Source organism: Erpetoichthys calabaricus, chromosome 1, assembly GCF_900747795.2.
Source record: "Erpetoichthys calabaricus chromosome 1, fErpCal1.3, whole genome shotgun sequence".
Classification (NCBI taxonomy): domain Eukaryota; kingdom Metazoa; phylum Chordata; class Cladistia; order Polypteriformes; family Polypteridae; genus Erpetoichthys; species Erpetoichthys calabaricus.
Window position 1 is genome coordinate 187,734,853 of NC_041394.2, and position 14,775 is coordinate 187,749,627.

The 14,775-nt window shown below is 37.8% G+C and overlaps 1 protein-coding gene across 4 annotated transcripts in view; it reads left to right on the top strand.

Annotated features, from left to right (window-relative positions):
• tspan11 (tetraspanin 11) overlaps nucleotides 1–14,775 on the top strand; it is a 343,309-nt gene that overhangs the window by 251,821 nt on the left and 76,713 nt on the right. For all 4 annotated transcript variants that reach the window (XM_051923121.1, XM_028810166.2, XM_051923125.1 and 1 more), the window contains exon 6: nucleotides 1,124–1,282. In XM_051923121.1, coding sequence (XP_051779081.1) covers nucleotides 1,124–1,282 — 159 coding nt within the window. The remainder of the gene's footprint in view (nucleotides 1–1,123; nucleotides 1,283–14,775) is intronic.

Consider the following 14,775-nt stretch of genomic DNA (forward strand, 5'->3'; position numbering starts at 1 on the left):
AATATGGAAAAAGATGATCCACTGTGGCAACCTATAACGGGAGCAGCTGAAAGAAGAAGAAGAAGAAGGTGCAATGAGAGTAACAACGCTAAAGCAGCTATTGTATTTAGAATAGTTTGACCATTCTGTGGACCATTATATTGCTACAGGTTAATTACAATCAGATGCATTAAACTAATAAACAATATGCGGTTAATTTCAGTGTATTTATAAAGCCACGTCAGGGATGTGGATTTAAAAAAGAAAGGATAACCACACTGGAACAGTAGCACTGCTTTGACGCTGGGTGCCGCCATTCTGCAAAACCGAGTAGAGAACTTGCGTACGACAGGGTATGAGCTACCGTGGAAATGTGCGTTCTTATGCAACATTTTTGTGCGTACACACCGTTTATACATGAGACCCCAGGCCCCTGATCTCTCGGTCATTGGTTTGACAAGCAAAAAACAAGCAATGTACTGAAGCTCATGCAAGGAAAGGTTCCTTATAACTTTATAACTATCTGTAGATGAGGTGATATATAAAAAGGGTAACACTTAAAACTTCAAAATTACACTTGCTGACTTGGGGAATAAAAAGTGTTCCAGTGGTTGTAGAAAATGGTTATGAACAGGGATTTTAAGCATGAAATGTCGACTCATCCTCTAGCTCCCTAAGTCAACAATAAAGGCAGGATCCTTTTGTTCTGTCCCTCCAATGAGTCATGAAAATTAGACTTGGAACAATTTATTGCTCTGTACATTCAGAGTGACATCTGAGTAGTGAAATGACATTGCCAAGCCCCCTTTATCGGAGTGGTACTATGATTAAATATTGGCAGTGACAACAGCATAATTCATCTCTTCACTTTTTCACATTATAAGATTATTTTCTAGTACAGAACACTTCAGCTACTCTTAATGATAACTGTTAGTTTTATCTCCATCAAGCACTATTAGCAGACACAACAGAAAATAAAAGACTTCCTTTAGTCAAAGATAATTGGGGTAGATAAAAATAACTTTAAAAATAGTCTGCTTTGATTTATACAAGTAGCAATCTTCCCACATAGTTTAGTTTAATAACTTTTATATTTTATTTGCTTTTTTACTTTCCCGGATTTCTTTCTTTTTTTCTTTCTTAGTTCAAGTGTTGTGGAAGCAATAACTTATCTGACTGGGAGACAAGCATATACATTAACTCCAAGGAAGCAAATAACCGAGTGGTGCCTGATAGTTGTTGTAAAAGTATTACACCCAGCTGTGGACAGAGAGATCACCCGTCCAACATTTACAAAGTGGAGGTAAGCTGTTTCATAGCATGAATATAATAAACCATTTCTAAACGAGTATGAGATGAATATGAGATTTGCACCTGATCACCAAGTAATCTCTTGGAATTGCTAGTTAAACATTAAAGATTGTTTTTTGTAAATCTGTAAAAAGTCAACTCTGTGTGTAGTAAAAGTACAAGAAGATAAAAGGAAAAGTCACCATGAAGCCAGGCTGAATAAGCTTCCAAAAATACAAGTCCCTAAAACCAAACAAATAATGGAAATACCCAGGATTAAAAAATCATGAATTTTAAAATGATTTGTAATTCCGGCCTGTCGCTCTGACGTCGCATGTGATGAAAACCATGGAGCGGCTGCTGCTTCACCACCTGAGGCCACAGGTCCGCCACGCCCTTGACCCTCTGCAGTTTGCATATCAGGAGAAGGTGGGAGCGGAGGATGCCATCATCTACATGCTACATCGATCCCTCTCCCACTTGGACAGAGGTAGTGGTGCTGTAAGAATTATGTTTCTAGACTTCTCTAGCGCCTTCAACACAATCCAACCTCTGATCCTCAGGGACAAGCTGGCAGAGATGGGAGTACATTCATACCTGGTGGCATGGATCGTGGACTATCTTAAAGACAGACCTCAGTATGTGCGTCTCGGGAACTGCAGGTCTGACATTGTGGTCAGCAGCACAGGAGCGCCACAGGGGACTGTACTTTCTCCGGTCCTGTTCAGCCTATATACATCGGACTTCCAATACACCTCGGAGTCCTGCCACGTGCAAAAATTTGCTGAAGACACTGCTATCGTGGGCTGCATCAGGAGTGGGCAGGAGGAGGAGTATAGGAACCTAATCAAGGACTTTGTTAAATGGTGCGACTCAAACCACCTACACCTGAACACCAGCAAAACCAAGGAGCTGGTGGTGGATTTTAGGACCAGGCCCCTCATGGACCCCGTGATTATCAGAGGTGACTGCGTGCAGAGGATGCAGACCTATAAATACCTGGGAGTGCAGCTGGATGATAAATTGGACTGGACTGCCAATACTGATGCTCTGGGTAAGAAAGGACAGTGCCGACTATACTTCCTTAGAAGGCTGGCATCCTTCAACATCTGCAATAAGATGCTGCAGATGTTCTATCAGACGGTTGTGGCGAGCGCCCTCTTCTACGCGGTGGTGTGCTGGGGAGGCAGCATTAAGAAGAAAGACGCCTCACGCCTGGACAAACTGGTGAGGAAGGCAGGCTCTATTGTTGGCATGGAGCTGGACAGTTTGACATCTGTGGCAGAGCGACGGGCACTCAGCAGGCTCCTATCAATTATGGAGAATCCACTGCATCCACTAAACAGTGTCATCTCCAGACAGAGGAGCAGCTTCAGCAACAGACTGCTGTCACTGTCAGACTGAGAAGATCGTTCCTCCCCCAAACTATGCGACTCTTCAATTCCACCCGGGGGGTAAACGTTAACATTATACATAGTTATTGTCTGTTTTTACCTGCATTATTATCAATCTTTAATTTAATATTGTTTTTTTTGTATCAGTATGCTGCTGCTGGAGTATGTGAATTTCCCCTTGGGATTAATAAAGTATCTATCTATCTATCTATCTATCTATCTATCTATCTATCTATCTATCTATCTATCTATCTATCTATCTATCTATCTATCTATCTATCTATCTATCTATCTAATTGTTTATTTCAAAGGGCAGAGACACTTACTATATATTAATCAGATTAAAAGCCATAAATTATTTCAAAACACTAAATATTACTGTGAAATACAATTTAACCACAAAACAAATAATTCTGTTTTCAATTATTTGCTCTTTCTTGTATCAGACAAAGTTTATTCTCTAATCTGTCCAATATGTGCTGGTGTCGCTTCTTAGGGCTCCACCCACACGGAACATGGAACATAACTACATTTAAAGAGGCAGTACACTATTATCATATATATATAAAACCAACAGGAATAATACAAAGACATAAGAAATAATAATTCAGAGTGAATAAAAACAATAATATAATACAAACAGATACTTGACACTTCTTTTTCTTCAGAGCTGTGCTGTGGAACATCTGTATTTTACTACTGCTGTAACATCAACTTTTATTACTGACACACTATTAACTGTATGTTTCTGCAGCTTACCACTGGCTTCTCTGATGCAGTCTCTTTCCATCAACTAGCCATCCCAGGGCAGTCTACGTGTTCCACTAATTACAACATAAAATAACATTCTAAAATGTATACATACAGTCATATGAAAAGTTTGGGAACCCTTCTCAGCCTGCATAATAATTTACTCTACTTTCAACAAAAAAGATAACAGTGGTATGTCTTTCATTTCCTAGGAACATCTGAGTACTGGGGTGTTTTTCGAACAAAGATTTTTAGTGAAGCAGTATTTAGTTGTATGAAATTAAATCAAATGTGAAAAACTAGCTGTGCAAAAATTTGGGTCCCCTTGTTATTTTGCTGATTTGAATGCATGTAACTGCTCAGTACTGATTACTTACAACACTAAATTGGTTGGATTAGCTCGTTAAGCCTTGAACTTCATAGACAGTCCAATCATGAGAAAAAGTATTTAAGTTAGTCAATTACAAGTTGTGCTGATCTGAAAACAAAGATTGTTGAGTATCATGGTTTAAGGGAAGGCTACAAAAAGCCATCTCAGAGGTTTAAACTGTCAGTTTCAACTGTAAGGAATGTAATCAGGAAATGGACGGCCACAGGCACAGTTGTTGTTAAACCCAGGTCTGGCAGGCCAAGAAAAATACTGGAGCGGCATATGTGCAGGATTGTAAGAATCGTTACAGACAACCCACAGATCACCTCCAAAGACCTGCAAGAACATCTTGCTGCAGATGGTGTATCTGTACATTGTTCTACAATTCAGCACAATTTGCACAAATAACATCTGTATGGCAGGGTGATGAGAAAGAAGCCCTTTCTGCACTCATGCCACAAATAGAATTGTATGCAAATGCTCATTTAGACAAGCCAAATTCATTTTGGAACAAAGTGCTTTGGACTGATGAGACAAAAATTTATTTGGTCATAACATAAAGCGCTTTGCATGGCGGAAGAACAACACCGCATTCCAAGAAAAACACCTGCTACCTAGTGTCAAATTTGATGGAAGTTCCATCATGCTGTGTGGCTAGTTCAGGGACTGGGGCCCTTGTTAAAGTTGAGGGTCAGATGAATTCAACCCAATATCAACAAATTCTTCAGGATAATGTTCAAGCATCAGTTGCAAAGTTGGAGTTACGCAGGGGTTGGATATTCCAACAAGACAATGACCCAAAACACAGTTCGAAATCTACAAAGGCATTCATGCAGAGGGAGAAGTACAATGTTCTGGAATGGCCATCACAGTCCCCTGACTTGAATATCATTGAAAATCTATGGGATAATTTGAAGCAGGCATTCCATGCTCGGCAGCCATCAAATTTAACTGAACTGGAGAGATTTTGTATGGAAGAACGGTCACAAATACCTCCATCCAGAATCCAGACACTCATCAAAGGCTATAGGAGGCATCTAGAGGCTGTTATGTTTGCAAAATAAGGCTCAACTAAGTATTGATGTAATATCTCTGTTGGGGTGCCCAAATTTATGTACCTGTCTAATTTTGTTATGATGCATATTGCATATTTTCTGTTAATCCAATAAACTTAATGTCACTGCTGAAATACTACTGCTTCCATAAGGCATGTCATATATTAAAAGGAAGTTGCTACTTTGAAAGCTCAGCCAATGATAGACAAAAATCCAAAGAATTAAGAGGGGTTCCCAAACTTTTTCATATGACTGTACTGTTATTATTATTACTGTTACAATTAACTAACTGGATAGTGATCTTCAGATGAGGCTGAATTCTCAGTCTTTATTTTGAAGTATTATTTTGCAGATGAGGTTATATATAGTATACACTACCGGTCATAAGTGAGACTTTTATATTATACTGTAGAAAGTCATAAATTCCAGTGATAATGGCAAGAAAATGGCAATTAGCAAATGAAATGAGACAGCATTATTACCCTTAGAGGTGTAGGCCTTTCATTTAAAGAAATTGCAAAAACAAATTAAAGTGTCAGTGAGTACGGTGTCCTACACAGTCCAAAGGTAATTGGAAAATGGAAGAAACTCTGATAGGAAGAGATCTGGCAGACCCAAAGTGACAACCCATTCAGAAGACAAATTTCTGAGGGTCACCAGCTTATGTGATAGGCGCCTTACAGCACAACAGCTTCAAGAACAGTGGTTGAAAAAAACAAGTCTCAGTTCCTACTGTGAAGAGGAGACTTTGTGCTGCAGGTTTGACAGGGCGAGTGGGAGTAAGAAAGCCATTCCTTAAAGGACAAAATAGGGCCTTAACTACTGCAGACTGGAAGAAAGTCTTATGGAAAAAATGAATCAAAATTTTACATCTTCTGTTCATCACGCAGGGTATTTGTATGCAGTTGAGTTGGTGAAAGGATGGTTCCTCAGTGTATAACTGTCAAACATGGAGGAAGAAATGTGATGGTCTGGTGTTCTTTTGCTGGAGACAGATTTGGTGACTTGCATAGGGTGGCCGGTGTTCTTAATCAAAAAGGTTACCATAGTTTGGCTGTTATATCAGCAAAAGGTGACTACTTTGATTATTTAAACATTTGAATAACATTTTGTACACTTAATTATTCCTTGACTTATTTCACTTGCTATTGTGTATTTGTTCTCTGCCTTGACTTCTTAAAACATTAAGACATTAAACTGTGTACATTTTCATAAATATTGATAAAACTGAGGTGTTCTAAGACTTTTGACCTGTAGTATATTAGATTTGGCTGTGTGGTAATTGGGTGTCTCAGAATTTATATGTAGAAAGCTTAGAGCTAAAAACCTATTTGTATTTTAAAAAATATATAAAGGAGATTCCAATGAGTAAGTTGATTTTATTGAAGTTATAAATGAGATCAGAACTAGGAAGGTGCACTTGAAATATTCTCATTACATGCCTTGAACTTTCCTATTCAGAAATATACTATCTTGATTAATCTGCCTGCCCATAAACTATAGTAGAAAGATAACAGTTTTATTTCTGTGTACCACTGAGCTATACCATTGTTAGTAACAATGGACACCTGAGTGTCACTTTTGCCAAGAAGGTTTCAAAATATGTTTTAGTTACCCCTATTTCTTAGTGTGTTTTTCTTTTGCTGGCATTGGGAATTGTCTGTCTTGCGTCTAATTGTCATGATTTGATGTGCTCTAATATCAAAAATATTAATTGTAAGCCTCCAAAGAATTTATAAACAAGGCCTACATTAGGCGACTCGGCCTCAAACTCCAATAGCTGGCTTCAGCCTACACAGGCCTAAAAGGGACCTCACTTGTAAAGATCAAAATGCTTCTTTAGTATTCTATAATAATAATAATAATAATTGTCACAAGCCACCTGCTTAGTAGTTTGGGATTGACCAAGACCAGGAGTTGGTGCAGGCAGAGTCGAAAGAAAACATTTAGGCAGTAGAAGGTTTAAAAAAACAGATTTTTTTTTACAACAGCTCTTTGAAGAAAAAAAACTTCTGGTGCAGGAATTTATGCAGTGCACACAAAGTAAAAATAAATTGAAATAATCCACCAAATACTTCAAACAGACAAATAGTTATATGTACAAAAATAATCTGAAAAAGCAAAATAACCAAAAATATTGATTTACCCCAAAGTAAATATTATTGGTCCAGGACAAAAAAAAAAGCTGCTTTAACACTATTTAAAAAATAAGGCTGTAATGAAGCCTTGAACAATCCACCTCTTCTACATCCTGAAAAAATTGGAGCCTGCACTGACTAATAGAAGTCAATTAAACTCCCCTAAATCAGCCAGCCAATGAGTGTTCAGCCCCTCTCTCCAGTGAACACTATTCCTTTAAATCTTTTTTCTCTGTCACTGAGCTAGGTTAACCCTTATAAATGGTTAGGTCCCTTATAAAGAGGACATCATTTCCCTCTAGGACAGGGGTGGGCAAAGTCATTCCTGGAGGGCTGCAGTGGCTGCAGGTTTTTGTTCCAACCCAATTGCTTAATAAGAAGCACTTATTGCTCTAGAAACATCTTCTGCTTCATTTTAGTTATCTCCCTCATTAAGATTTTGAACCCTTATTGCTTATTTAAGTCTTAAACAGCCGAATTCTCGGTTTTTAATTGCTCCTTATTAGCAATAAGATGCAAATGACAAAAGAAACCAGCAGTTATCCATTTTGCTTGTTACCCTTTACACCTGTGTGTATTTATCGTGCACTGTTTGGTTTAATTAAATACTTGGAAGGAAAGAGAAGAGAAGAGAAAAAAATGAAGGATTGAGAATTACCCATCCATTTTACACTTCAAAGTATTTGGATGATATCCTTAGAATGGAAAAAAAATCTCGGATATGAGAATGACTTGACATAGCAGAGGTAAAGCACTAAGGTACAGCCATGAAATGTAATTATTGGCAAGGATTGTTTTCTAATTAAACAACTGGGTTGGAACAAAAACCCGCAGCCACTGCGGCCCTCCAGGAATGACTTTGCCACCCCTGCTCTAGGACTATCCTGCAACTGGATGGAACTAACTGTTGCCCTAAAGTGGAAAAACAACCTGTGCCATCCTTTATTTGCGAGAAGCCAGCCGGTGAATACGGAAATACAGTGACCCTAATTGTGCAAACAACCAATATTAAGTACTTTTATTTAAATTGCATTGCTCTTCTTTCCCTGTTGCTGGAATGGCATTCATTAAATTTCTCATTGCGTTGCTATGTGTTTAAGTGTTGTGCAAGTGTGAGCTGTGTATGTTGCTTTGAGGACGTGTCTCCACCTCACAATAATATAATATTATGTTAAAAAATTATGTCAAAAATACCCTTCTAGGGAGAGGAAATGAAAAACATTAGGAAGGAGAAGACATAAGCAAAATCTTTGGAAATAAAGATATATAATGCAGAAAAGTACAAAATTTGGCAAAAAAATGCAGCAGAAGACAAAAAGGGTTTGCGTTAAAGGTAGCTCAAAGTAAACAAGTCCCAAAATATCAATCCAGTAGTCAGAATCCACAAAATCGAAGTAAAATACAGAATGCAGAAAATCAGCACTTACTCAGGAAATGCACTCTAGAAAATAACAATAAACCACTGAAAGATCTTCTTCCAGCTCCAGAATGTAATGGCTGAGGGTGGTCCTTCAGCAATGACATCAGAGTGGCCCACCTCTTGGAGTTCCACCCACAAAGTACAAGGAATGTAGGGGAACCATATATTATACATAGAAATTAAATACTAAATAAACGTGGCAAAATAAAAATAAATACATAATTACAGTAATCATGTGAAAAATAATACTTTAAAACAATTAAAGACGACACGGAAATGGAAAATAAACAGAAGCCATGGAACACACCCCAATTGAAAAATGACACTAACATATGGCATATGTGCAATAAATTGAGGTATTCATGTCAAGGTAACTTCTCAGGGCTACTTTTCTAGGTCAATATAGTGGCACTTCTATTACCCGTTGTTAAGAGTGATCTTTAAATTCACTGTTTTACTGTTGGTATTGTTTTTCCCAAGCAGTCCACTTACTGTTACTGTATATCTGCGCAGGCCTTTTAATGTAAGTTTAGCATCCATGTAACAGTTTTCTTATGTCTTCCTGTTTTGCAAGGGGTTTCTTACAAGTAGCTGGTGTACATTTCTAGTTGCCTTAGCTCTAGTTGGGTGAAATAACTCATGTGAGCTTGACAGTAAGTGAGTGTTTTACATGGATTTTGTAGGAGGATTTAATGAGAAGTGTAAGGAGCCAACAGTACACCGTGCCTTTTTATGTGAGTCTCCATTGCACATCAGTTATTACATGAACTATTTTGTCCCTGTGGGATATCAGGATTGTCAGCTAATGACTAGTGGGGCTGGCACTCTTTATCATAAGAAGGAGATGAACAGCTAGAAAAAGAGGATTTTTCTAAACCCTATGACCAGCATCTTTGTTTTACTGAGGTTAAGGGTTCAATTATTGTCTTAACACCACTGTGTCAGCAGCAAATTTAGGAGTTAGAGCTGTGTCTAGCCTCACATCAGAAGAGAACAAAGAGTGCACAAGGGTGCTCAGTACACAACCCTGTGGAGTGCATGTTTTGAGGATTAGCTTGGAGAATGGGATGCTGCCAAACTGCACATGATAAGGTATGTTGGTTAGGAAGTCCAAAATATAAGCAGTCAGCCTGATACTGTAACATGTTTTGGATGGGAGATCATAACTAGAATACCCAGAGAATTAACAAAAATCTACACAGTCTGTGCAAAGTCAAGAACTTAGATTCTGGAGTTATGAGGCAGCAGCCTTAACAACTTCATCATTACAACTTCACATCATTGTTTCACTTGTTTGTTTGTTTTTAAATTGTATTAGATCAATATGCAAGTACTATTCAAAATGTGTCTCTGTAAATTGAACATTTTTAAAGATGATTTTTGATACAGAGAAATGATTCTGAAAGCATTAGTAATAACAGTCTATTGTGTTTCTGCCCTGCTGGAAAGTGCATTGACAAGGCTGTTTCTGTAGACTTTAAAAGCATTTTCAAATCCCAGTTGCACTTAGCAATAGTCATGCTGTGAGCTACTTTTATAACAGAGAGCAAAACACAAAGTAGTCCTGATAGTGATCTAGTCTACTGCTGCCATCAATATCTCAGTTGCCACATGAAACCATAATTCCAAGAAGAACCCTTCTGCTTCATCTTTGTTCATTTTCTATAGGTTGTTCTATGTGCTGCTTTCAAAGTACCCCTACACAATGATCTTTTTGAACCACACCAGTGTTCTGAAAATCATGAAAAAGTATCAGAAATGTTTTATTCAAAAGGTTTAAACAGGTTGTCTAGAGTTTAGAAATGTGTTTTAGCCTTTAAACGTCACATCAAATCATTGGCAATTAAAGGGAAGCCAAGAAAATGTTCCTATTGTCTGTCATTATTATCTGAGTCCAAACAAATAACAAGTATAATAGTGGCTTAGTATTATATTATTTTGTTCCTATTTAAAGAAATACAAATTAAATGTACATTGAAAGTGTTTTGCACAAGAATGACCTTTTCCTGCCAGAGAGGAGCCATTATGCCTAAATAAATCTCTTTGCCGTTTAGCCCCAACAGCTATTAAGAAACAAATGACAACAAAGGAAACTAAGTGGGTAATTGCATTGCTTTCATCATTAGAGACTGCATCTGAGTCTGAGAGAAGCACATGGCAAACACATAAGCAGTCCTGGATTCAAGACTTTCAAAGACATTCTGTGACAGTTCAGAGGAAGTAGTTATATGTATTCTTGACTTGTCCTAGTCGAGCTTCCAAAAATTTGCATTGTGACTCCTTTTAAAATTCATTCAGCTTCATCCATGAAGTTAGGACAAAGCTGTTCACCAAGAAATATAATTGATTTTTATTTATAAACTGTTATGGACACTAGGGGAAATCTCAGGCCACAAACCAGACCACAACTATACAGATGCAATTCCTGGGTTCAAAAAGACTATTTTTATTTAACAATATACCTTTTGACAGGTTTCTGGCACAATTATCTTCATAGATAATAAAACTCTTTCTCTTCCTCTGCCCTTATTCTGAGTAAGTGCTGCCCAACTCTGCTTCCGACTTTGACCCACCTGGAAGAGATGGAAGGCACCTTTTAACCCAGATCCAGGAGTATTACCAATATGTCAGTACTGCTGAGAAGCATTGCTGGGTTAAGCTGAACCCCCACCTAACAGGGGAGCCGCCTCCCAGTGGTTTCTTCTAGTTGCTCACAAGTACCCCAGTAGAGCTTCCCTACATCACGGGTGTCCAAATGGCAACAATGCTTGACAGACGCTGCTACCCAGTGTACTGGGGGAACACATAGTCCCAAGAAGCAGGCCCCCTCTGTCCTTCCATAATACCAACTAGGAATGGGAACAGTAACCATCCTAGCTGGAATTCCCATTTATCTCTACCTTCCATTGCAACTAACTTGATAATACTTTTGTGTTCCTAACTAAGTTATTAGCTAATTAGTACAGTCCTTCAGTGCTGAAAAGTGCAAATGAGCTTCACTGTCTTTGTTCTTACCCAAAGTATGGCCTTATCGGTTATATTCAAATCTGGATGGTTTACTTGTTGTCTCTCACATCAAAAGACTCTTGTCTAAAAGCAGCACAGACTGGTATTATAGCTTCATATTTTAAAGGAAGGTTAGATTTGATACCATGAGCTGTAAATACGTGAATATCTTCAAGCCAAAGGTCTAAACCAGATATATGAAAAAGTGCTCAGGTCATTTATCAAGACTCTTAGTCAGGAAAAGGTGTGGGAAATTTCAATAACCAAAAATAAAAAGGAACATGTACCTAGAGTCAAATCATAAGTTGCAAATAATAGATAAAAAGCAGGGCAAAAAAATTATAAGCAAAAATTACTTATCTACAAAGAATCAACACACGTCTTTTATGAGTATGCACAATCTTTCACAAAGCAAAAAGTGTACAGCTTGAACTTTATAGCTTCAACTTGGTGATGTCACTTGTTGCACACCTCTGGTTGACCTCAGTTAACAACAGCCGGGCAACCATCAACAAAAACCTCTGAAAATAGGAGCACCCATATTGAGTATATACAGTATATATTGTCAAGCTAGGGTCACGGAGTTGCACAGGAGACAGGAAGAGGGGGCCAGGTTTCAAAAATATATATATCTTTATTGCTGAACAGGCAGGAACAGAAAAAGACTTTACTGAAAAAAGTGGTTTATCTTCAGCACACAAGCACACAGGTTGCAACTGGCAAGTGTCCCACTCTACCTCCCCTCTTCAGATTGAAAGAACACCAAGTCTTCTTCATCAAGCAGGTTCAACAGCTCGGAAGCAATGGCTGGGGCAGACTGAGTCTGGAGGAGAGAGGACAGAAAAGTGAGCAGTTAAGCTGGTCAGGGTTTGTTTTTTTAAATGTTCTAAACATCGTGCGAGAAGCACATTTTCCCCAAAATGGAAGCTTAGTCTAAAATGTTATTGATTAGATCTGGCCATATTTAAAAAAAAGTTTTGAACAGATCCTCTAAGTGAGAATTTGATTTTATTCAATTTCAAGTAGTATAAAACATCAGTTACCCACTGACTTAAGTGGTGGGGTGGGCTTGCTGTATTTTTAAGATTTGCGTTTGCATTTTTTTGTTTTTGTGTTTTTAAGTTCCTTTTTTCATGTTGCAGTTTGTTGTGTGCTTTCATTTCTTTTTGTGTTTTATGATTTGTTTTTGCATATTGCACTTCAGGGCTACTGTACACATGGAGCCACAACTCTGACAGTAATACATGCACAGTGCTAAAAATAAAAACTGTTTCATATACAGTACTTGGACCTTGATAAGATGTGACAAATCCTAACAGAAGACATTATGCCAGGGTCATATTCTACAAGATGCAACCATTTTTCTGTTATTGTAATGTACTTCAAGTACTTTAACTAGCAGATGGTATCTGAGAGCAAAATGACATAATTGCATATAGCTCTCATGAATATTTGGAGCAAGCCTTTTTCTCAGGCAGACTCTGCAGAATTGGCCAGGAGCAGTTCCAAAGCAATGGTTGCCAGAGAAGTAGCACAGATACTTTTGCAGAAGAATTGTGTGATTTATGCCAGCTTCACAGCATACTTGGTATAGGCGTTTAAAAACAACGTGCCTGCAATCTGGATGATGAGAGAGTGACAATGTTTACACTGAACCTAATTGCCAGATAACACATTTAGAATGAAATACCTAGACATAATCATCTCAATCAGTATACTACCCAAATTAAGTATGATCAGAAATTACATTTTAACTTAAATTAAAGCAGTGGTTTTCTTACATTTTTTAATCTGAGGACCTAAATAAGAAAATCAGAGCCATACTGGGGCTACAGAAGAGGAGTATTATCATAATAACAATGGAGCCATACACTGACAAATTATAGTGGTCATATAATAAAAAACAGTGCATATTTTTGTTTCCATTCAAGCATATTTCTCACATGACTATTACTAAAAGAAAAAAATGGAAAGCAAACATATTGTTCATAAAACAATACTCGTTCAGAACAGGGAATAGATTTCTGAGGAATATCACTGTAAGAGTAAATGCTTAATGTAAGCTTTAGTAAAGCTGATAATAAATTGTTTATAACAGGTGTGATGTGAGGATATGTTGATTTTTGAAAGGATAGTATGAATGGTGACTCAACTAGCCCTGGTCCCATCATCTCACAAACTTGTTTGTGTCATTCCTTCCTCTCCCCTGCGCTTTTACCTGTCAGTCATCTAAATTGGTTGTTACAAAGGTGGTGAGGGGATGTAAGTATTGTAGGTAATATTTATTGCATTTTTGTGCCACAGAAATGAAAGCGTTCTGTGATCGTCAGGAGTGTAGTTTTGCGCAGTACCTCAATAAACAGGTTTCTAATAGATGCTAAGGATAGAGCTGCCAGGGAAGAGGAAAAGACGAAGGCCTAAGCGAAGGTTTATGGATGTGGTGAGAGAGGACATGCAGGTGATGTGTGTAACAGAGCAAGATGCAGAGGACAGAAAGATATGGAAGAAGATGATCCGCTGTGGCAACCCCTAACAACAGCAGCCGGAAGAAGAAGAAGAATAGAATGTGGTATATCACGTGTCATACAATAACCCTAATTTTGCAAACACAATCGTATGATAACTCATCAAAAGCTTGTCTACAACCCAATTTGAATCACCACCTATAGTTTAAGAAACACTTACCTACATTATTTTGGAACTCATTCAATCTAGTTAATAGATGCTGAGTTTAGAGCCTAAGCCAGAAACATCATGTACAAGTTTATTTTTGCTTACATTTATGGATCCACTTTGCTGGGTACAGACTTTGTCATGCCATTTAGGGAAGTTCACCCCCATCCATTTTGGAAGTAGGGGTTAAGCACACTGTATCACAAAAGGGGTGACTGGCTCACATTTAGATTTAGTTGTGAGTTTCAGTTCTAGATTCTGTGTTTTTGACATTATCCTGCTACATAACCAAAGTATGCTTCACAAAGTGCTGAATTCATGGCTCCTTTAATAATGGCAACTCTTCCAGGTCCTGAGGCATCACAGCATGCAAAAAAATATCACACAATGTTTTTTCCTGCTCAGTGTTCTTCTTATTGGTTTTTGCAAGACATAGTAGGACCTAGGATTGTCACACTATTGAAATACCCCACTTCGATACAATACTTTAAAAAGTATCAACATTTGATATAACCTTTATTTTAAAAAGACTGTGTAAAGATAACTAGATTCTTCTTGAGGGATTGCACATGTTCAAAAGCCTCCGAGATTGGTTGACACATTCAAAAGTCAATGAAATGCCAAAAAAAAATAATGTAGTGCCGTCTTCTGTGAACATTAACAATAATTTTATAAATTTGCATTATTGGAAACAATATTA